At 42.4% G+C, this 24441-nt stretch overlaps 1 protein-coding gene across 2 annotated transcripts in view; it reads left to right on the top strand.

Annotated features, from left to right (window-relative positions):
- LOC143361776 (zwei Ig domain protein zig-8) overlaps window positions 1-20608 on the top strand; it is a 134278-nt gene extending 113670 nt beyond the window's left edge. For both annotated transcript variants that reach the window (XM_076801407.1, XM_076801408.1), the window contains exons 5-7: window positions 13586-13735; window positions 15708-16041; window positions 20051-20608. In XM_076801407.1, coding sequence (XP_076657522.1) covers window positions 13586-13735; window positions 15708-16041; window positions 20051-20190 — 624 coding nt within the window. In that variant the 3' untranslated portion in view covers window positions 20191-20608. The remainder of the gene's footprint in view (window positions 1-13585; window positions 13736-15707; window positions 16042-20050) is intronic.
- The last annotated feature ends 3833 nt before the right edge of the window (window positions 20609-24441 follow it).

Below are 24441 nucleotides of genomic sequence, written 5' to 3'. Positions count from 1 at the left end.
CGTTTCCTCATCTGGCCGGTGCTCGCCGATTAAACAATTAAAACCAGGAAAATGATTACGGCGAGGCCGGAACGAACGGCAACTCTCCTGGCGCCGGTGGAGGATTTTAAGCGGACTGAGCGGCTGCGCGGGGCCCCGGGACACCATGGCACAGTGATGGGCACGTATGGCTGCCGCAGCGTCGCCAAGTGATACCCAAACGGTATCACTCTCCTCCTTTTCCCCTTCCACTATCCCATTCCACCGCCATGAGCACTCTCCCCCACTAAGACCGTAGACTGGTCACGTGACGTGCCACGTGGTGCCGCGCACGCGCAACGTGTCATTACTCTGGTCATCAGAGAGGGGGTACATTGTATTCCCCTCGATTTTCTCGACATGGCGACAAAACGCTTCCCCCACCAACGTCCCGCCATAACCAACCGTCTATCCACATCCACGAGGCCCCGCTGCGCAGCGGAGATGCGCGCTGCGCGATAGAGACGTTGGTGGGGGAAGCAGAGGCCCCACCGTGCCCACCACTGCCATAGGTCCCCGAATTTCGCAGCATTTATTTTTCTTAAGTTTGTGAGAGTTTTCCTGGAACTTCTATTTCTAACTCGAGTTTGAGGACCCCAATATTTTTACCGCCTGGGGCCTCCACTCGATTTGAGCCGCCACTGCCCCGGCGCGACTCCCTGAAAATCTTCGAGACCCGGCCGACATGCGAAATAATAAAGTAGCTCGGACGAAACTTCTGGCAAACAACGGAACCTTTTCTAGGTCGGAAGATTTTCTTCGGAGCAACATTGTGCCCGCGGAATCGCTGCCGAGAGGAATACTCTTCAACAAATACTTATTAACTCGATCTCGTTAAACTTCGTGCACAATAAGCACTTTGGAAAATTAAACCTACCTTGGCAGCACAGCCGGACGAAGACTCTCGTGGCTGTAATCGCTCGCTTTCGCTCTGATTCGCTAACTAAAATCGTATTCACGGGAGGTTCGCCCCGACATCTTAACCTCTGCATTATTTGTCGAGTGCAACCCTTGGCCACGGGATCCCAGAGCGAATGTAAAAATTTTAGCCGCCTAGATGTAACTCGTACACGGCGAGTTGGCGTTCGTTGCACAAATATTTATTGGACAAACAGCTGTCCAGTTATGCGTGTTAATTGCCAATTGATTCGCTACTGTTGATTTAGTTGCGTGCTACGTAATTTGCTCAATTTAAATGCCATTAGTGTTTGGAGTACAGTTAAATCACTCGTGTGCGTCTATTACCAGTCATTATGCTATTTAAAAACAGAAATTCTTTAATTATGAGAATGTGAACGGAATCTCCGGAATTTCCCTTAACCCTTTGCACTACGATTTATGTTACAGTTACGGTGATTAGAGCTTCTTTGCTGTTCATTATATTTATTGTGTGCATATGAAATTTGGGCGAGGGACCCAGTTATTGTGGGGCTACCAATTACTGTCCCTATATTAATTATACTCATTTTTAAAGCATAATGAATATTAAAAAAGAGATACTAAATTTTTCTCATTAAAATCAGCTCGTTTTTAATATTCATTATGCTTTAAAAATAATTAATATAGGCACAGTAATTAGTACCCCCACAGCAATTGGGCCCCTTAACCTAGAAATAGCTATTTTAAAAGCTATAAAATGGCTGCATGGTTGCCCACAGCGTGCTGTATTTATTGTACGCATAGGATATTAGGGTCAGGGACCCAGTTATTGTGGGGGTTACAATTACTGTCCCTGTATTAATTATACTCATTTTTAAAGCATAATGAATATTAAAAAAGAGATACTAAATTTTTCTCATTAAAATCAGCTCGTTTTTAATATTCATTATGCTTTAAAAATAATTAATATAGGCACAGTAATTGGTACCCCCACAGCAATTGGGTCCCTTAACCTAGATATAGCTATTTTAAAATTTATTATATGGTCGCATGGTTGAAAACACACTTTCGATCAAGTTTCGTGATTCATGGAGGTACAAACGAACCAAAAAGCAAATTAAACAATAATTCCTCGCCCGCTCAACAACCTCGAACAAATGAAAAGTTTTTCACAAAAAATTGTTGAAATTCACCTTTGTCCGTGGCAAAAATCAGAATACTTGTTCAAGCAGCATGTACTTCGAATGTTTACACCGGCAACGTTTTGCGTTAATTTCATTGGAAAAACACCGCGATTTCGCAGTGAATTCGACCAAACGTGTTCCGCTTTTTGTGAGATTTCCGTGTCGCAGTGTTTTAACCCGTTTAATCCTCGGCAAGCTGGATCCGTCAAACAAACCTGATCGCATGTGTAATCAGTTTTTCGCCGGCTACACCGTGTCCTGAAATTGATCCGCCGCAGATAAATAAATCGCATATTCGTTCATATAATCGGTCGCATGGTCGCGCGCACTTTCAATCGCGCATTTCACTGATAAACGGGGATGAAGGGGAGAGGGGCCGTCAGTTTCGCGCGGCGAAATAAAACCGCTATCCAATTACGTTGAAACAATTACGATCGCGGGCCGATGCGCGGGCCACATAATTCGCCGTTGGAACATCGAAAGTTCATCCGGTTATCGGAGGAACGGTTTCGAAAGTATTCCGGTAATGAGGAAAGTTTTCTCTCGGCCACCGTTTGAGAAATCGCGCGCGCACGAACTCGGGGGGCCCAGCTAGCTCCTACTGCGATCATAGTAATTTCGAGGCTTCCTCAAAGGGTTAGAGAGGCCAGGCCGTGGATATATTAGGGCCGCCGATCTCTCGGCTCGACGGTCTTTCGATCATTCCGCGAACCTTTTCGCTCCACGGTTGTGCCTCTCGTGCATGCGGGAAATTGGCGAAACTGTTCCTAACTCGCGACGAGAGACACACCGGGAACGTCGATCTCGGAGATTACATCGAGAAAGTTGCCGTTTCGTTCCACGGATTGCTCCGAGCACGGTTTCGTAAGTTGCTTTTTATCCGCCAGACGCCGGCGAATCGAAAATGGGAGACACGTATCGACTTCTCTCGTGTCTTTCGGAATTTTCTTGGGAACCTGCGGAATTGTCTCCGAGGGAAAGATAACAGCGTGGAATCTTCCGTGAACATGCCGTGCTGCCGATAGTCTCGGACCGACTACGTTATCATGCAACTTTTTCTATCACTTATTTTATCATTTCTTGAATTCAGAAAGCAATCTCACCCAGCATTGGTACACCTGAACAAAATTGTTTAAAAATGTCTGCACGTGTGTATCTTCTGTAGCAAATGTACAGTAAACGTGCGAAAACTTGTTTAAAAAGACTGTACGTTTACATTCAGAAGATTTTTAAAAAATTCCGTATTTGCAACTCTTTTGAAATACACTAACGAGAACCACTATACAGTGTACCACTGTTTAATGTTACTAACCACAAGTGTTTCCAAGATACCATTGTACAGAATTTTCAGAAGCCATAAATACATAAAGAATGTACTTATTAGACAAAATTGATTGACAAGAGAAAAAATTATTTTTCCCTCGTGTTCTTTGAGAAATTTTTATTTTTTCCAGCTGAATTATGCAACTGGATTTCGAGTAAAAGCTTCTATGTATCTGAAGAGGATGGAAATTTTCGAAGGGGAAGAGTGGATTCAATTTTCGTAAAAAAAATTATTTCTCGCGGATACATGGAGCTCTAGAAGCGGCGTAAAATTTATGTAAATGTTTCCTCGATATCTTTTGTAGTTTACGACTTACGAGCGCGCAAAGTAAAAGGAGCGACATGTGCGAAAAGGATGGTTTTCTCTTATAGAGTACAAAAGTAGTAAAAGCAAATACGGTAAAATTCCAGGATTGGTTCAATAAAAAATTGTGCATATAAATCACTCGCCGAACGTCCCTTGCAAAATATTTTACGTTCTGGAATTGTGAATCGAACTCGATTTCAGCGCGCAAGTTTTATTTTCCCGGGTTTCGCGTACTTTTTGTCAGAAATAGTGTCTTATTTGATTACATTTGCATATTCGAACCGCACAAAGTTGGTTCCAGAACTTCTGATGTGTTAGCTCCCGATAGTGTATTCATAAATACTCCGATGTTCATGACAATAGAATCTTGGGAGGAAAAGTCTCGAATTTTAATAAAATAATGTGTCACCTCTCGATAGTGTATTCATAAACTCTTCCATGTTCGTGACAATAGAATCTTGCGAAGAAAAGTCTCGAATTTTAATAAAATAATGTGTCACCTCTCGATAGTGTATTCATAAACACTTCCACGTTCGTGACAATAGAATCTTGCGAAGAAAAGTCTCGAATTTTTAGAAAAGTATGCTGCAGTTTAGCTGACTGTTTCCTCTTGAAAGTATTTATGAGATTTCAATAAAACCAGAAAAATATTATTTACATTTTTCGTAATATCGTGTCAGACTTTTAACGAAGATTTCGTACAGAATATAATAAGTATATGTATGTTATTATCTTTCTTTACACCGGTATGAAATTGTATTTTATTGTTGAAATCGACAGGAATATTCTGCTTATCGATATGAAATGATCGAGATAGTCCAAAAAATATAAAATCTCAAAATATTTGTCATCGATGTGCACGGCAGAATCAATTGAAAGCAAACAGTTTCTTCTTCTGCATTTCTCGAAATAACAAAAATTTTCTTCTTCTTCGACAAAGAAGTTCTAATCCCTTTGACGGTAAAAAAGAAACCGTACTGCAAAGGATTGAAACAAGAAGAGGGCATCCGAGGCAGCTCCTCGAAGGGACGTATTCAGCAAAGAAGCATTATTCCTTGAGCATAAAACTATTAATTAATAAGCGTCGAATAATTAAAGCGGTACCGGCGCGCCGATTGTCGCAGCTCGTCCGCCTTTCCGGCGCGGCAATAACGCCCGTTCCGCATGGCCAAGATTGATCAGGTGAACAATGAACTTAATTCCGTTAAAAACTGATTACCAGGGAGGAGCTTTAAAGCATCTCCGGGACGAGATCCTGGTTAATATTCAGATCGATGAAAGCTCTCGGCGAAATGTAAATTGCGTAGCGGGCTAAAACGCCGACTTCATTACGCGACCCCTAATTCCCTTTGACATTGTTTCAAGCCATCGGTCTTCTTAGACGGGGAATCGGGCGACCGATGTTCCGGGAATTCCCAAGGGGAGCTATTAAAGCTCGAGCAGGCAAGAAAGACTTTGTATAACGTGGAGCAGTGCTACCTGCACCTAGAACCACGGCCCGAGGAGCAAGCGTACGTGCGATGAACGCAGATGTGGATCCAAACACACACACACACACACACACACAAACCAGAGCGCGCGAGCTTTTCAAGAGAGCGTTCACCAACACCGACGGAAGCTTAATTGGAAACGGCTATCCGCAGCATCCACTAACTTCGTCCCCCCCGATCGTCCCACGAGCACACCCCCTCCCCAACATCCTCTCCATTCTTAATCTCTCGAATGGGAATTGCCGCGAACTGTGGAGGATGTCTTCCCAACGATCACGGGATAACGTTATGGTCGCGTTTCCTATCTTGTCGAGATCTTAACAAACTAGTTCACCGAGCTAAAAGCCCGTTCGACGAGGCCATTGTGGCTCCTAGAACGCCGCCGAAATTCCGCCGCCGCTGACTCGTGCTTCTTTATTATGGAAATCAGCGACCCGCCATTGCCCCGACCACTTTGTAAACTCGAATCCCATGATCAGATGACGCCTCAGCGATGTTTCTCGCAGGTTCTACACGAGTTCTGTACGATCAAAAAATTATTGACCTCGAACATCTAGGCGAAGGTCATTTCTGCGGCGAAAACTTTTCATAAACCTTCACCGATCCAGGGACGTGGAATTACGCTATGATGGTCGCGACGCTTATGTTTTCTATATACAATTGTTAAAGTAATACTCGATACCCCCACCAACCTCTCATTGCCAATATCATTATTTGTCTGTACAGGGTGATTCACGAGAAACAGAACACCTAAACATCTCATTCACAAGATTGAAGATGGAAGGAAATGTTAAAGAGGGAATTGATATGGATATAAACAAATTTTCAGACTGTTGTTGTCGTCAAGGTCTTTTGAAGGTCATCTATGGTATGAAACTTCCACCAACCTCTCATTGCCAATATCATTATTTGTCTCTACAGGGTGATTCACGAGAAACAGGACACCTAAATATCTCATTCAGAAGATTGAAGATAGAAGGAAATGTTAAAGAGGGAATTGATATGGATGTAAACAAATTTTCGGACTGTTGTTGTCGTCAAGGTCTTTTGAAGGTCATCTATGGTATGAAACTTCCACCAACCTCTCATTGCCAATATCATTATTTGTCTCTACAGGGTGATTCACGAGAAACAGAACACCTAAATATCTCATTCACAAGATTGAAGATGGAAGGAAACGTTAAAGAGGGAATTGATATGGATGTAAACAAATATTCGGACTGTTGTTGTCGTCAAGGTCTTTTGAAGGTCATCTATGGTATGAAACTTCCACCAACCTCTCATTGCCAATATCATTATTTGTCTCTACAGGGTGATTCACGAGAAACAGAACACCTAAATATCTCATTCACAAGATTGAAGATGGAAGGAAATGTTAAAGAGGGAATTGATATGGATGTAAACAAATTTTCAGACTGTTGTTGTCGTCAAGGTCTTTTGAAGGTCATCTATGGTATTAGAAGGTTATACCACGCGTCGACTTGTAAGCTGCACTCTGATGCATGCCGATAGAATCAGTCTTACTCCTCGCATGTCTGCGGGACGCTCTACGCTATTCATGTCATCAATGACTTACAACCATCATTTACTCTTTACGTCTTCTTTCCGACTTGAGCCTCCTTGAGATGTCAGAAGACTTAGTTTACTAAATAATGTGTACATTTTGTTTTTAAATTGGTGGGAATTTCGAAGAAAACAGATCACGATTTTTATTAATTTTGGTTACGTTAGCGAAAGAAAAATTCTGAGACGGTTCTTTTCCACCCGTCTGATAAAGTCGTAGTGTTGACACTGTCTTCGAAGACTCGGAGGAAGTTTACACCCCCTGTTTTCTTGATCCCGCTGAAGCTTGTGTCACCTAAACGAAATTTCTTAAACCAACGACGTCTTATGTGTTCACCAGCTGTGTCGTCGCCGCGGGCTTTCGGTATACTTGAAGGAGCTTCTGCAGCTTTATGTCCCAATTTGAATTCCCGAAGTATCAGCGTTCGCTATGAAATGTCAATAGAACAACCTCGTTCTCCGGAAACGGTAGTTTACAAGACGGGCCATGCAGAACGGAACACCGTTATTGTAGGAATCTTGGGAAATGGGGAGATTAATCTCTTTGAAACACGTTGCTGAATACTAATATATTTAAAAGAAATAACGCTGACACGATTAACGCTCTTTCTCGCAAGGCAGTCGCAACTCTACTCTCTCCGCTCTTACCGAACATCCACGCTTTATAGTCTTTCACCCCCTTGCATTCATCTCGCTTGCACTCTGTTTCTTGCATCCATCGCTTTCATTCTTAGAAATACACAAACTCTCCTATCACTTAGACCTAAACACTTTTCATTCACGCCTCTTCAGTCACTCGAGTTTTCCAAACATACCGGCGCCGGACCGTCGCAACATGATCCGGTCGCCCGCACGCACGCACGCACAATGAACCATTCATCCCACATTATAATATACAACAATATACAGCACACAGTTACTTTCGTTATCGGTGAACACACAAACAAACTCTTCAGAACAAAATATACATGACATACAACTATATACAGTGTGTCCCACGAACTCTGTCCCCTTAAATATCTTGATTATTTCAAACAATACGAGAAAATGTTACATACAGAAGTTTCAGGGTTTAAGAAACTACATAATATAAATATATTCTTGCAAGTGGAGGCGTACAGAATATGTAGAGGTCACCCATGTTTTTTTTTTAAATGGAATGTCCAACTTTTTATGCTGGATTTCGATAGATTGCCGTATTCCGAGTATAAAAGTACTAAAGTGTATTTATATGACGAACAGCGTGTTAAATTGAGAACTAACAGAAATCGAATTCGAAAAACGAAACGACACCCCACCGGTCAGTTTTCTGTAACAGAAACAGACAATATTCTGAAGTTTAGGGTGCAGATCTCTGAATCTTGGAGTGAGCATTCGCTGGAACGGCGGAGGGTATCGTTTACACGAAATTTGCAAATTATCCAGCACACCGCTGCCAGTCAAAGTGATCAGGGTAAACGTCGGGAGTTCGGCATTGTCTTTCCTGCTCGGCGTCGGATGTGTTCGACAGGACAAGGACAAAGTTCGCGGTTAACTTCTTGTGCTGATCGAGGAAAACTCGAGTCCTCGATAACTCGTAGCGTTCCGGGGTATGTTGCGCGGAACAGTGTGCCAGAACCGTTCGGGCACACAGGCGCACAGACACGGAGACTCGGTCGAAATATTGGATTTGCTATTAGACGACGAGGGGTCTGGAAGGTAGGTCCTTTTCACGGTGGAACCCGGGATTATAGGAAACATCCGGGATTACCGGTGCTCGGTGGATTCTGGAGTGTCATATCCCGGCAACCGGTTCCCTTCAGACATATTAGATGGAATCGCAGTAATTAGAACGCGGGCTGAGCATTAAAACAGGCCGTTGTAAACGTTCCGCGAGCCAAGAATGGATTGATTGATTGCAAACGTGTCGAGGCTTGATTGGTACGTCGATTATCGAGCCTTCAGGAAGATACCGGAGTCAGCTAGTCGAAGAGCACATCCAGCACGAGCAAACGTAAATTGCGAGTTCCATTCGGTGGCGCTTGGAGCATCACGATCGTGCAAGTTCTTAAGGGCCCGGGATAGTCACGTGACTTTTTAATTAATTATTTCCATTCACAGCCCTCTTGGTCTTGGTCTTGATCCGACGGGTCTTAAGTCTGTGACTACACTTGTCACATTTTTTGCACTGTATTGTCGATATTATGAATTCTGATGCCAGAAATCTCGCAGAGAGTGAAGACAAAATATAGCTCAATTTGTAGCTGGAGATATTTTCTACTGCGCGCTGCTCTCGATTTCATCCAGAAAACTCAGCCAATGGCATAAAAATGTTTAGATTCCACGGCACGCGCATCGTCAATTATTGGCCTACTTCTAACGCTTATATTACCAAATATCTGCATAATCTCGGCAGCTCCTGACCAGCGAGCACTAGATTGAACCTTCCTCTTTCGAATGAGCCCTTTACCAGCGACAAAATATTCTTATATAAGGACGAAAACTTGAGGCACGTAGAACCATTTTTTGACGGTAATGTAGTCACTCTACCTTATCGCGAATCTACGAAGACCGGGCCCTTAAGGGTAGGCTACGGTCTAGATCTGCGAAACAATCGAATTTCTATTCTTACACTTTTCTGATATTTGAAAAAGTGTAAAATTTCAAAATTTTGAAGAACTACCGAAGCTGTAGGCTTTCAAGGTCGTTCAAGGTTAGCTTCCACTTTTCGAACTGGTTGAGCTAAAAAGGATGTCTCTCTTTGAAGAAGGATGCTTCCATCAGAAATTAGTGAATAAACCTCTTCGTTAAAGCACACATTGTCATAAAAATGTCGAGCAATCTGAATAAATTCAGTCTTGAAATTTTCCTAAAATAACGTATATACCAGTCACATTTTTTACTCAACGCAGTTACTGTTAAGCGAGCGTAATTGTATATTTTATAAAAGTTGTTGAATGTCTCATGTTTCTCCACCGTTCAAAGGCACGTAATTAATTCAAATTAATTAAAATTAATTAACCGAAATGGTTTCCCTGCTTTGACGACGTAAAAATATGGACCTGCTTTTTTGTGCTTATTAAAAATTGTATATTTTGGTAATGCAACGTTGAAGTACCGTGTACGTGAAATTAGCAAACGTTAATCTAGCTAAGATGAATAAATACTACCATCAGTTCGCTGAAATTTTTTATACTTTTATACAAGTGACGAATGCCGAATTTTGATACGCTTTTAGTGCGGTATAGTGCTCGCCAAAATATTCATCGCATATTTCTTTTTTCTCTATCTGCAATTTGTCCGAAAGGATGGAAATGATTTTTTTAATTAACTGGGGTCAGGAAAGCAATCCTTTCAACTATTATTATTTATTAACGTGCCATATCACGATTATATTATTTCGCTTCTGGCACAGAGAAGTTGGAACTCGAGGTTGTAAACACAAGAGGTACGCGTAAACACAAGATTGTAAACACAAGATTGTAAACACAAGTCATAGTACAAATCTGCAGTTACGTTTACGAAGTGTATACACTCGATGTGTTGCGAAGAGAACCAGTTATGACATATGGAACAGTAATAAATAGACAGCGGATCTGTATGCGGAAATAAAAATTTTTACCAGAATTGCAACAAACTGAAGTGAAATAGAAATTTATTTTCTTTCTTAATATGTTTAGTAGATTGAAAATAACATAAGAGTGTTCTTAAATTCTCCTAATGTGGTTACTATTTTAAATTACACCTACTCATTTTTGTCATAAATGCATAAAATCCGCTGTCCAGTAATAAATAACAAAAGATGATTTTACAAAGACAGAATTGCTTTCAGGGCCTATGTTGATTAGACCTTTTTTTTACGATTCACGGTGAATAAGGCCTATAAGTATGGAACCATTTTTTAATCACCCTGTATAGTAAACCTGTAGATTATGATAGTATTTTTCGATTAAAACACTTCATAAAAGTTGCATTCTGAACTCGGTCATTTCATAGACAACCAAAAAACTTCGTTTGTTAGAATATTATTCTTTACTCCGTATTGTGCAATACATTCAGAAATGTCGTTATTGTCTCACGCAGAATGGCCGACAAAACATCTCTGTCGCTGTATCGAGCAACAATGAAGGTATTTTTAAGTGTTCTGGACAGGGAGAACAGGGAAGCGACGGGTGTCGGGCAAATTGAGTAAAGTTTCGTGGTCACTACGGTCAGGAATGAAAATTGGCCCGAAATTAGGGTGCACTAATGGCCTCCGTAATTGATATTGGACGCAAGCTTGGCTTACCCCCTCCTCCCATCCCCCTCCCCCTCGCTGATATGATACACGCTGTTTCCTATACGTTGTTACCGTAAATGGCCGAAATGCTTTTAACGCCTCCGCTGAACCGCGACTCGTTTTCACCTATACATTATTTCGCGTGTACATCACAAGGGAAGTCTTTGAAACAGATTACGGGATCTGTGCCGGAGCATTAATTAAAAATAATATGTACCCATCGTACATAAAGACGCTCTCTTCGTGCTCAAAGTGTTGTTAGTAAATTGTTTTTAAAAAGGCGAACATAACGCGGTATTTCAATCTGAATTAATTGCTGCGGAATTCCCCCTTGAATAACCTCTTTATTATTACTACAAAAAGGATTATTTATTTCGTTACACCCTTTGTTCACGATTCATAAATGATTTATTTCATTGCATTCCTGACTACGACCTCCCGCTCGGAGGGAAAAGCACAATAATTGCGCCTGCTAAGAGCTCTTCCACCATTCGTCGAATATTCAGTTACCCTGCCAGTCTTTTTTCAAAGAAAATTTTCCATAGGACCCGCGTCCGCAAATTGTTCCAAGTACAGTGTTTACTCGATATATGTCCGAAACACGGGTCTATCCAGCGACATATATCGGGAATGTTTTAATTATTGAACTAGAATCGAGCATTTCCGGTTGAAAGCGAAAAGAATCAAATGTTTCTATACTGTACGTTAAAAATGTCTAAAAAGTGCACTCGCTAAGTATAGTCATCATTGTATTAGGGGTACCCATAAGTAATCAATTATTTGCAAAGAATTTGTTGTGCCTTTAGTTCTGTACCGGTCTTTGAAGAGGAAATACGTATTCTTTTACAGTTTTCGGTAAAGAAGCCTGTGCTCAAAATATTCTAAAAAGTATCATTTTTTTTACAACACTGTAGTAAGATGGCGACTCCGTACCTTCCGAGGATCATATTCGTCATTGCATACTTTTTCATTTTCATGCGGCATTTAATGCAACGGTAACAACAAAGAAAATTTGCGATGTTTATGGAGATGTATTGAAGGTCAACAAGTGTCAACGTTGGTTCAGAAGGTTTGCTGCTGGTGATTATGATCCCTCTGACAGGCCTCGAAGTGGACGACCAGTTGAATTTGATAACGACACCCTAAAATCTCTAGTGGAAGCTGATCCAAAATGAAGTATACAAGAATTATCGAGAAGCCTTGGGTCCACGTGGTCAACTATACAAAGGCACCTACACGAAATGGGAAAGGCAAATAGGCAAGGAATATGGGTACCGCATCAATTATCTGAGACCAACAAGAACATTCGTCGATCAATTTGCACTTCATTGCTATCCAGATTTCGTAGAGATCCATTTCTTAGCAGAATCGTTACCGGCGATGAAAAATAGATTCTTTATGACAACATAAAGCGTTCCAAGCAATGGCTTTCTGCAAATCAAACCGCAATATCAACCCCTAAACCTAGCTTATCGCTTAGAAAGGTGTTACTGTGCATTTGGTGGGACTGTCGTGGCATAATTCACTTTGAGTTGTTGAAACCTGGAGAAACAGTTGCTGCTGAGTTGTATTGCCAGCAATTACAGCGGCTGTATTCAGAACTATTGGAAAAGGGGGCATCTTTAGTCCACAGAAAAGGTGTAATACTGCAAATCGACAATGCCCGGTCCCATACAGCGAAACTCACTCGGGAAAAAATCAAAGAATTGCAATGGGAAGTTTTATCGCATCCCCCGTACTCACCGGATATTGCGCCCTTCGATTATCATCTTTTCAGATCTCTGGAACATTATTTAACCGTTCGACTGCTACGCGGCGCAAAAGCGCTGCGTTCATTTGTCTCGAAAACCGCGACGCAGCGCATTTGCGCTGCGAGTTACAGTGTGTCTTTGTTGCTCCGTGGGAGTGAACGTAGTCTTTCCTCACGCGTACTTTGTAACACGAGTGCATTCTAAAATAACTTTTTACCGTTTTTATATATTATTTTTAAAAAATAACCATGCCACGGGCTATTATTTCGGACGTTGATTCGATTGCTAGTGATTCTGAGGATGGTGAAAGAACAGACACAAGTAGTGATGATAGCATTATTATCTTTTTATAAATTTTAATTTTCAAAGAAAAAAACAATTTAATGTTTATTTTTTCTTATTCACAATCACAATTAACATTGTTCCTTTATAATACGAAAAGAATTATTACAATTGATTGATATTTGTCTAAATGAGAGTGTTTTATTTGACAACATCAAGTCAAAATATGTACCGCAGTTTTCGTGCGTTCATGCAAGAATTGCTTAGCAGTCAAACGGTTAAGAAATAAAACATTCACTTCTGTAGAAGATGTAAGGAGGCACCATATTTTGCTTCACGGACCCTGGATTTCTATAAGAGGGGGATTGAAAATTTGCAGGAACTGTCCTTGATAATGATGGAGATTATATAATAAATTAAGAAATAAAAACTTACTACAAAGTTACTACAAAGTTTGTTTTACATTTCAAAATAATCGATTACTTATGGGTCCCCCTAATAACTGGATCATTGTTTGTCTCGTGTTGCAGATCACATGGGTGAAAGACCGGCAGCTGCTAACCGTCGGCATGAACACCCACTCGGTCGACAAACGATTTGTCGTGATCCATTCGAGCACTGATTGGACGCTGCAGATACGAGCGGTAACCATCGAAGATGCAGGCATCTACGAGTGTCAGGTATGCGCCCGCGGCCGATGCATCCGCGTACAATAAAATCCGCGTTTCTTTGTTCGAAGAGCGCATCATGCTTCACCGGCCGCGTTCGCTCCGTGCATATCATTCGTTCGCTCGTAAAAACCACGGCCGTATCCTAAATTTACGGGGCACAATTTTCCGGCGACTTTTATGAAGCATTTCTTTCTGCTTGGACAATAGCGCGAAACAAAATGAACAGATAGCCCGTATAAAACGTTCGCTGAACATTAATATCGCCCGGCGGCCATTTAATTACATCGGCCGTAATACATTACCACGCCGGGACGAAATATCAGCCGAAATGCCAGCACCGGCCAACTCGAATAGAGCACGCAACAATGGACGCATAAGGTCAAGAAAGTTCATAGATGTGTTTAATGCTCGGCATTATCCGCTACATTAAATCCTAACCGCTTGGACATTGTGCTCACTATGAAATATGGCAGTCTGACCTTTGTTTAAGGTCATTCTCGCGTTTCCGGTAGCAGGCTCGCGGTCAGGTTTCGTGTTCCGCCTCAAATCGGACTACAATGATTCGTCCCGTTGAAACAATGATTCGGCAAAATTCTGTGCTGATTCGCATCTCGTTAGAACTTTTAGCTGATGAACCCATTAATATTCGGACACCCTTAAAAAGACGATAATTTTTGTAGTATTGGAATATTCGACTTGAATTTTTATAAAAAGTTAGAACAGTTAGTTTACTATATGATGTGAAAAAAATTTTGTTGAATAATTGCAATCGCTCGGAATTGCAGAGAAAATATTAAAAGTTGTGGTGAAACTTCACCTTGGCAACCCAGTGATTTTTAACTTCTTTTTATATAATCCTGTAGATTTTGACGGGAAGATGCCAGAAATCCAAGTTTTAACGTTAGGAATTCACTGGTGGTTCAAAAGTTATGCGTGTTCTCAAAAAACTGCCAGTCGTGTGGTCCAATATTGAAAAATTTATCGTTCTTTTAAAAGTGTCCGAATATTAATGAGAGTCACTGTGCGCAGAAACGTCGAAAGAAATTGACCGAACACTCCTTTGAAATATGGACTTGTACTCGTTGGGATCTCAGTCATTGTTTCGAGCCTTATGTTTGATGTATGACGGCCTTGTGCCACTTGCCTGATTGAAAACGGACTTTTATTGCCTGTCTGATTAATGGTAGGGCCATGCTACTTACGTTTGATTAATGACACTCTGACCATATTCCGTAATGTACGTTGTATGAGCGTTACGCGAAGCATGATAGCGCCTTTAAATGGAGTTAACATCACGAAGCTTGTTGCGACGGACTATGAATGCTTAGATAATGAATGTGGCAGGAAGCACCGGGTCGGTTTCAGCCATGCCAAAGATTCTGCTCTTATCAGTGTTCAAGAAATGAATGGATGTCCAGCAGAAGGCTGTATGCTACGTTGCATGAAATTTATAGGGGGATGTAAAAACAATTTGTCCCGACACAATTTGCTCAATGTTACAATGAAACAATCAGCTGGTGAAATATGCGACCTTATTCCACTGTGAGAAATGAAAATTTCGTTTGTTACACTTGCCGGTTCTTTCATGAATACATTGTGCAAAGAATTGTTTCCACGTTTGCCTATAAATTTCGTGAAACGTAACATACACTCTAGACATGTTTAATTAATTATTCAAAATCCTCTTCTTCCCTTCCTTCGCGATCAAGAATTTAAATTTAAAAACTGAAGAAAACATAATTCATACAAAAATTTTTGGTACTTCAATTAATTTGCGTTAATTGGGTAGTCCCCCGAACATCGTTAGCCCAGGGTCCGAAAATGAACGATCCGCCGCTGGTTCAGTGTGAAATCACACGTCGAACTCGAGTGCTCTAACAACTGGAGACCGCTCGCTGTGCGTCTTCAAAATTCATCAGGGCCGCGCGAACCTTGTCGACCGCGACGTTCCACGGAGTAATTAGGGTCTTCGGTATTTCAGATTACGTCGCATCCAGTGCAACGGCATTTCGTCCGCTTGCGAATCACGGAGGCGTACTCGGTCATACCTGGCGCGCCTGATTTGCATGTGAAGCAGGGCTCGAGTCTTCGGCTGGAGTGTCAACTGATGGCGGCGGCGGAGTCGCCGCAGTACGTCTTCTGGTATCGTCAGGGTCGCATGATCAATTACGACGAGGAGCCGGGCGTGAAAGTCGAGCTAACGAAGAACGGATCGATCCTAATGGTGAACAAAACGAAGCCGGTGCACGGCGGGAATTACACGTGCGACCCGAGCAACGCGAGGTCCTCGTACGTGGTCGTTCATGTGATCGAAGGTGAGCCAAATCATAACGCTGGTGGGCAGGATTATATTGCGTATCAAATGTCCGATTTTTAATAGTCACGACACGACTTTTTGTTTATCTCTTACCATTTCCGCTTGTCTCCTGCTTGCTCGGAAAGCCAGGTCAACTTTACTCACCTTTCTCCGCGTCCCAACAACTATGGTACCGCGTGTGTCATTCAGAAATGCAGTCTTCGAGAAATTAAAGATGGCACGCCATCTGAGTTAATTCTCGATATATGTCAACAACACGGGACTTGTCAGTGACATGTATCGTCCAGGAGTGTTATGCATTCCTCGGCGAGGCCGAGGCTCCTCGGCGTGCGATGCTACACCCACGATTATACTTTCTTTCATTAGGACCTCAGTGAGTATAATTACTCAAGATCGTTAAATATCACGGACAAGCAAAGAGGAGCCAGCGAACTTCCAGAGAAGTACAGTGAATTCTCGATATATGTCGACAACATACCAGCGTCGTGTATCGTATAGATGTGCCCGACCTGTGTTATGTTTATACTACTCGGCGTCCGAGGCCTCACGGGGTATACGCCGCGGTAGTGGGGATAATTCCGCGACGTTTATCACAGAGGCCTTGGCGACATATATAGAGAAAACACTGTAGTCAGTAAGAACATAGCGCTATAAATCCTAACCTCAAACTCTCCAAGCTATATTGTCTCCGCATTTCTACCCAGTCAGGACTCGTTTCTAATAACATGTGCGCGCTATCGTTTTACCGAAGAGTATAAATCCCACGCATGCGGAATAAAATGGACGACGGCGGAATTGATTCTCGCGGGAAAGATTTTCCGGTTCATTTTTCACGGGGAATCACAGTTATTTTCCGGTTGTACCCGTAGCGCCGGTAATACCCTTGCATAAATGCATTCCAATGGGTCCGTTTCATTTTTCTTCTTTTTAAACGTAATTAATAATCCACGAGGCTGCCGCGCAATGTATATTCCGTCGGCGATTGATCGTCGAGATACGGTGCACGCATGTGACAGAGCTTTAGTGTTCCACTCGCCTAAGAACCGGCCAATACTTTTTCCTTAACCGGGCCCTCTATTGCTGGTAATCGCGCGATACTAGAATAGGCGATTAACGGACTGCACTTTGCTAGTTACAAGTCAATCTATACTACTCGCACGATCAATCGCGGTGTCCCATTACAACGGCCACGATCGGACGAGATCGTACGCTGCCTATCCGATGGACCTTGACACACAGTGCCCGTACAAACACACACGTCGTGTACGTGAGCTACGTGTTCGATTTTTTTCTTAATCGTGTGATATTTATTCTAGACGATTTTACACTACTTGTCGGACCTTTTGGCTCTATACTACTTTCTACGAGAATGAGTAACAACTGATATAGAGTATTATGATCGAGTCTGTGATTAATCATTCGATGACCTTGGGACACCCACAAGGACAGAAACTGAGGAAATATTTCGAATAATTACTGGCATTCAGATGATTTATATGTCGTGTTCAATATGACCTCCGTTCATTATGAATTCAAAATATTTCGCTCATTTCTGACCTTGTATCTCAAGGTCATTGAATGATACATCATTGAATTTGTTTTCATAGACGCTACCATACAATGCAAAGAATATATAGCATTCCGTTTAAAAAATTGAAGGTCACCTTCAGTGCTTAAAAAGTAGTGTGAACAGAAAATAATTAATCTGAGTAAATACTCGATTAATCTTGATCTTATTAAATTAACTAACATATTACACATTTTATTCTCGCCGTGAACCAGTAGGTACAATTGGCAGTGTAACAGTAACAAGATAAAATAGCAAGCGATAACAATCAGAAATAACGAGTGATTGGAAACACATTTCACAATATCGCTCGGAAAGAAAAATAAAAAACTAGAGGAATAGAGAGTGAAACATTTCAATTGGACGTCTATTAAATAAACCGAAACGTAAAACAAATAGTTTATTTACACCGTATCCGAATATTGAACGGTAGACGCTGAACAGAATAATATTTGCCTCTGCATATTTCAATTTTCGCTATGTCCCCTAATCTTTTCGCATTTTCGCCAGCTTTGCTTCCCTATCAAAAGCGTTTTGACCTCGAATATGACACGCTATCGAGCCACCACAGCGCGCCGATATAAAAGGAAACAAAACCTTTGAACTCCCGAAGAAGTTGTCGATATTTCAGAAGTTTAAAAGTGAACCCTCCGGTAAAAAAAAGAAATGGATATTTGTCGTGCACAGCTTCCGACTATAAAATACTGGATTGTTCAAGAAATTTAATCAAGAAATTGCACTATAGTCTCCAAGCTTAGTACACGTATATCATTTTACGGTAAAAACCGATCTTTATCTTTACGCGCGCATAACCTTTGAACCAGTGAATTCCTCGCCTTAAAACTGCGACTTTTGGCATTTTCTCATCAAAATGTACAGGATTACATAGTAAAAAGTTTAAACTTTCTGGGTTTCCAAGGTGAAGTTAACCCTTAACAAGTTTCAAGTTTACTTCCCACCAGGTCCAAGCTACACTGGAGAGCAAAACTGAATCCACACTATTTGAAACAACATAACATTTTTAAAATTAGATCAAATGACTTGAGTGTTATTGATAAGTTAGAAGGATTAGTTTATTAGACGAGTCGAAAACTATTTTTGAGGAAAGTTTGAATTAGTCGGAATCGCGAAAGAAATAGTAAAAATTGATTTTTCCAACTTTTTTACCTGAGCCTGTATAGAAAATTTAAAACATGTCTTTTATTCACTCGAATTAATTATATCCATGCTGAAAATTTCACCAATTTTGGATAATTCGTTTACTAGTTATAAACGATTAAAAGTGCGATTATAAGTCGAAAATCATAAAAAATGGCAATTTTTCTCACTTTTAATCGTTTATGACTCGTAAACGAATTAACCAATCTCGGTAAAATTTTCAGCGTGCATATAATTTATCCGAGAGAATGAAACGCATTTTAAAAATGTTTAATACTGGCTCAGATAAAGAGGTGTAAAAAAGAACTTTTACTGTTTCTTTCGCCATTCCGACCAATTCAATTTTCTTTTTTTAATTTTTTACACCTCGTCTAATAAACTAATCCTTCTAATTTTTAAAAAGCTATGCTGATTTAAATAGTGTGGATTCAGTTTTACTCCTCGCTGTATTTTTCACACGAAGAGAAACTGTGGACTCCAACATTTTTATACCAAGTATACAAAGGAAAATATTTATATTTTATTTTCTTTTTTTATTTTCGCCGCCATATACGCGGCATTGGACCCAGTAAGTAAAACTGCCATGCCACTTATATGGCGGCACTGATCCGTTAAGGGTTAAGCCTTATTATTTGCAACCGAAAGAAACAATATCGCTATCTACTACAATAAACCTGCAATAAAACGAGGGTACATATAATTTATGCCGACAGTGTCCTTCGTCCTTCAATGCATACCCAGCCAAGCATTCACTTAAAAGAATCAATATACCAAAAGTTTTCTCTCGAGATGAAACGCACAATACATTCTGTTTACGCGTTCGAAAGGTCAATTTAACGGCGTCCCCTAAACAATAAGACCCGTCAAGGGTACTAAAAAAAAAGAAAAGAAATCGATCTTCCGCCCCATAAAACCGGGACGCCCGCTTAATAGATATCCGGACAGACGGGGGTTGAACGACGAGTTTAACCGCGCTCCGGTCACGTGGATTCCGTAGATCGCGCGGGGGGCGCGTGATCGGACTGCTAAACCGGATCGGCCACGAAGTAAAACAGACCAGTCTGGTGGAGAAGGTTCGCCGTGTCGGTGTCGGACTGGTCGAGCTCGTTTAAAACGTCGCGTGGTGGTTCGCCCTCCGGGGCTATTTTACCGGTCTTGTGCGAGCATCGAGCGTCCTCTCGCCCTCCTCTCCTCCTCGGCGAGCGGGGGCTGATAGAGGCGGAGACGAGAGGAGAGGCTGTTCCCCGCTGTAATAAAGTCGGTGTTTCTAATCTGGTTCCAGAGGAGGAGAAACCGGCGGCGATGCACGGCGGCGACAGACGGAACCTTAGCCCCGCAATTTTGGCGAGCAACTTTCTGGTGTCCCTCCTGGCGGCCGTCAGCTGGAGGATACCGAGTTTCACCAGCCTTTACCCGACGTGAATCACCGGTCGAACTTGCGGGAGTGGCCGCCGTTAACCCACCCGATCCGCCATCTTCCGCCACGGACGACTCCGACTCCGACGATCGACGATCGACGGACGCTAGACCTTACGGCCTGTCCTTCGGGTCGACCCTGCAAGAACGTTGCGTGTCCTCGACAACTGTGTTCTCTGTCCCTGTGCGTGCGTGTGTGTGTGCGCGCGCGCGCGATCACTGGAACCCTGTGAAACCCAACGAATCGTGTGTACCGCAAGACTCGGTGCTCCAGCAAGTGTAGAGTAAGTGTGAACCTTGTTCGTTGACCTTGTACCGCCGCTCGGGAGACCCGCGTTCTTCTTGATCTCCGATTTCTCGATTGCCGCAGTGATGTCTCGGTTCGCTTGCGATTCGCGGTCGACCGGTGTCCCCGGTTTCGGAATCGACGTAGGACTCGACGTCGACGGTACGGCGACGAGGATACGTCGGTAACCTTGGACGAAGGAAGGGACACGAACGCGTAGAACAGCTCGCATTCACTGTCCCGCTTTCCGCCGTGAAGGGACAGGGACTCGTTGACGTCTCTCGGTGCGTGCCCGATGGCCGTCTCCTTCGTAATGTGCGTTATACATATATAAATACATAAATATACGTATATAAATGCATATACACTTACATATATACAGATATTCGTTGCGTACGCGAGAAGCACGTACATATATATATATATATATGTATGTACAAATACATGTAGCGTGTAAGTTGCTGAGCGGATCTCGTCGTCGGATGACAGACGTCGAACCCGTGACGCGGAAACGGACACTTCTCGCTTTCTTTCGTGGATGTATGGTACCCTCGGATCTTGTAAGACTCGAACCGATCTCTTCCCTTACCGATCGATCTCCGACGGTGTCCGGAAGGTTGGTTTTCGACGAGGAAATGGGACGATTGATCGGAGCCGTAGATCGATTCGATCGATAAAGGATCGTGGGAGATTTCTCGGTGACAACCGACCGGTCCCTTGACCGTCGCTGTCACTCGTCCCGGTAAATGGAATCAATGTAAATACTACCTTCTAATTATACATTCAATAAAACATTACTCGTGAACGACGCAAACGACCATTTTTACTTCCTGCGAGTCTGCACGGAGGTTCGTGGAGATCGTCGCGATTGTTTTTATTATTCGGCCGAAAATGTTGTACTTGGAAAGGGTGATTCCCGAGGTCATTTGAAATGAATTTTCTCTTTGCGAAAATTTTCGCCACGGCTTCGGTCAGGAGTTATTCACGATCAAATACGGACCAATCAGAGACTCGGTCCCGCTGAACGGGGCGTTGGTATTGGCCGAGCCGGAATCGGCCGCTGTAGCCGCGCTATGATTGGTCCGTGGTTTTTCGTTAATTACTCCTGAACGAAGCTGCGAAAGACATTTTCGCAAAGGGAAAAGTTACTTCAAATGACCTTGGGAATCGCCTCTTTCAAGGTTGTACATTTTTGGGACACGTCGCGATTGTTTCTACGAATTTCATGAGTTTAGATCAGCCGCATGCTGCGAGTATTTCCACTATAATATAAACGGAGTTCCACTATAATCTGTCGAATGAAATAAAAATTGAAAACTAAAGACATATCTGTCCTTAACAGAATCGAATTGTTGTAACTCAGAAATATGTAAGATAGCGAAGGTGAACAACATAATTTGTAACATTCCTCCTTTGATAAGTTGAACAGCTTCCTGGCTTTTGAAAACAAGCATTTATATAAAGTGCTATAGCACAATCGGGAGAAAAGCATATCCTAACGAATTACTTTGTGCTACGTTTTCCTTAAGGTAAGATAATTGCAACAGGATTACTAACCTCCCTCCTTTCTTTAATTTACAGAATTGTCTCAATTTTGGATTTGAAGAAAACAAGTTATTAGGACGAAATTCTACAGTCCAACTAGTCTCGTTAATCATTATCAAGATTTAATTATTTTGAGCCACGTTTTCTTCGAGAGGTAGCAAGACAATAGGCGAATAACGGAAAGAATTCCCAACTCGATAAACGTTGCGAGTAACGAATCGCATACTTCAGTCGACGTCCCCGTACAGATGTTGCCTCTCGCCTAAGCGAAGGCGTCCCCCGTTCATCGATGAAGCGCGAACGAATTCGAGTAAACTTCGTCATTTGTTCTCGTCATTCGATAGGCAAACGATGAGGCAAGAAATGGAACGCAAAGTAGCACGCTCGCCGGCGAAACGAACGGTCCCCGCGTCGCTGGAGAAAAGTTATTCCGACGAAACTCCGCACGAAAGTTGCTCCGGAATAGCTTCGGCCGATAAACGCGCCCCGTTACCTATCTACGACGAAGTCCCCGAACTTTCCACGAGCTTTAACACGCCCGTGGCAAACATTATTACAAGAGCCCGGCCCCGTTATCTCCCGCCGGAATCGTGTTAAAACGGACTAATTCGACCGCGAATTCGACCGGAGAAATATCGCGATCCGCCAAGAGGCTTGAACTATGTGCTCTCCTTACCACTGGCACCGACGACGGTAAGAGCTTCTCGGAACAACCTGAGGCCTCGGTTAATCGATAAGACTCGTCGAGGCTCGCCGATATTACTTGTCGAGCAAGTAACAATTTTAACCTACGCTCGTCTGCTCAACGACGGACCTATACTACTCGCAGAACAGTCCACGTTCGGACCAATACGCCAGAACTAGATCCAAATCGGGCACAGATCAGAGACTCAAAAATCCTGTGTCCTTCGCAATTTTAAAGAAAGAAATTATTTACACGTTACAGTGTTTACTCTATCTATGTCCGAAATTGCTGGTCGATAAGAGTCCCAGAACTATTCCCACTGTCGCAGGGTATACCCCGTGAGGAGTCAAGTAGCTCGAGAGACCTCGGTCGCCGATATTATTTATCGAGTAAGTAACAAGTTTAAGCTACGCTTGTCTGCTCAACGACGGACCTATACTACTCGCGGCACAGTCCACGTTCGAACCAATACGCCAGAACGAGATCCAAAGACTATTCAGATACAGTTCAGAGACTTAAAAATCCTGTGGCCTTCGCAATTTTAATGAAATAAATTATTTACACATTACAGTGTTTACTCTATATATGTCCGAAATTGCTAGTCGATAAAAGTCCCAGAACTATCCCCACTGCCGCGATGTATACCCCGTGAGGGGTCAAGAAGCTCGAAAGACCTCAGTCGCTGATATTACTTATCGAGTAACAATTTTAACCTACGCTCGTCTGCTCAATGACAGACCTATACTACTCGCGGCACAGTCCACATTCGGACCAATACACCAGACCGAGATCCAAATCAGGCACAGATCAGAGACTCAAAAATCCTGTGTCCTTCGCAATTTTAAAGAAAGAAATTATTTACACGTTACAGTGTTTACTCTATCTATGTCCGAAATTGCTGGTCGATAAGAGTCCCAGAACTATTCCCACTGTCGCAGGGTATACCCCGTGAGGAGTCAAGTAGCTCGAGAGACCTCGGTCGCCGATATTATTTATCGAGTAAGTAACAAGTTTAAGCTACGCTCGTCTGCTCAACGACGGACCTATACTACTCGCGGCACAGTCCACGTTCGAACCAATACGCCAGAACGAGATCCAAAGACTATTCAGATACAGTTCAGAGACTTAAAAATCCTGTGGCCTTCGCAATTTTAATGAAATAAATTATTTACACATTACAGTGTTTACTCTATATATGTCCGAAATTGCTAGTCGATAAAAGTCCCAGAACTATCCCCACTGCCGCGATGTATACCCCGTGAGGGGTCAAGAAGCTCGAAAGACCTCAGTCGCTGATATTACTTATCGAGTAACAATTTTAACCTACGCTCGTCTGCTCAATGACAGACCTATACTACTCGCGGCACAGTCCACATTCGGACCAATACACCAGACCGAGATCCAAATCAGGCACAGATCAGAGACTCAAAAATCCTGTGTCCTTCGCAATTTTAAAGAAAGAAATTATTTACACGTTACAGTGTTTACTCTATATATGTCCGAAATTGCTGGTCGATAAGAGTCCCAGAACTATTCCCACTGTCGCAGGGTATACCCCGTGAGGAGTCAAGTAGCTCGAGAGACCTCGGTCGCCGATATTATTTATCGAGTAAGTAACAAGTTTAAGCTACGCTCGTCTGCTCAACGACGGACCTATACTACTCGCGGCACAGTCCACGTTCGAACCAATACGCCAGAACGAGATCCAAAGACTATTCAGATACAGTTCAGAGACTTAAAA

The sequence above is a fragment of the Halictus rubicundus genome, chromosome 15 (assembly GCF_050948215.1).
Source record: "Halictus rubicundus isolate RS-2024b chromosome 15, iyHalRubi1_principal, whole genome shotgun sequence".
Taxonomy (NCBI): domain Eukaryota; kingdom Metazoa; phylum Arthropoda; class Insecta; order Hymenoptera; family Halictidae; genus Halictus; species Halictus rubicundus.
This window is presented reverse-complemented; position numbering and strand designations above follow the sequence as displayed.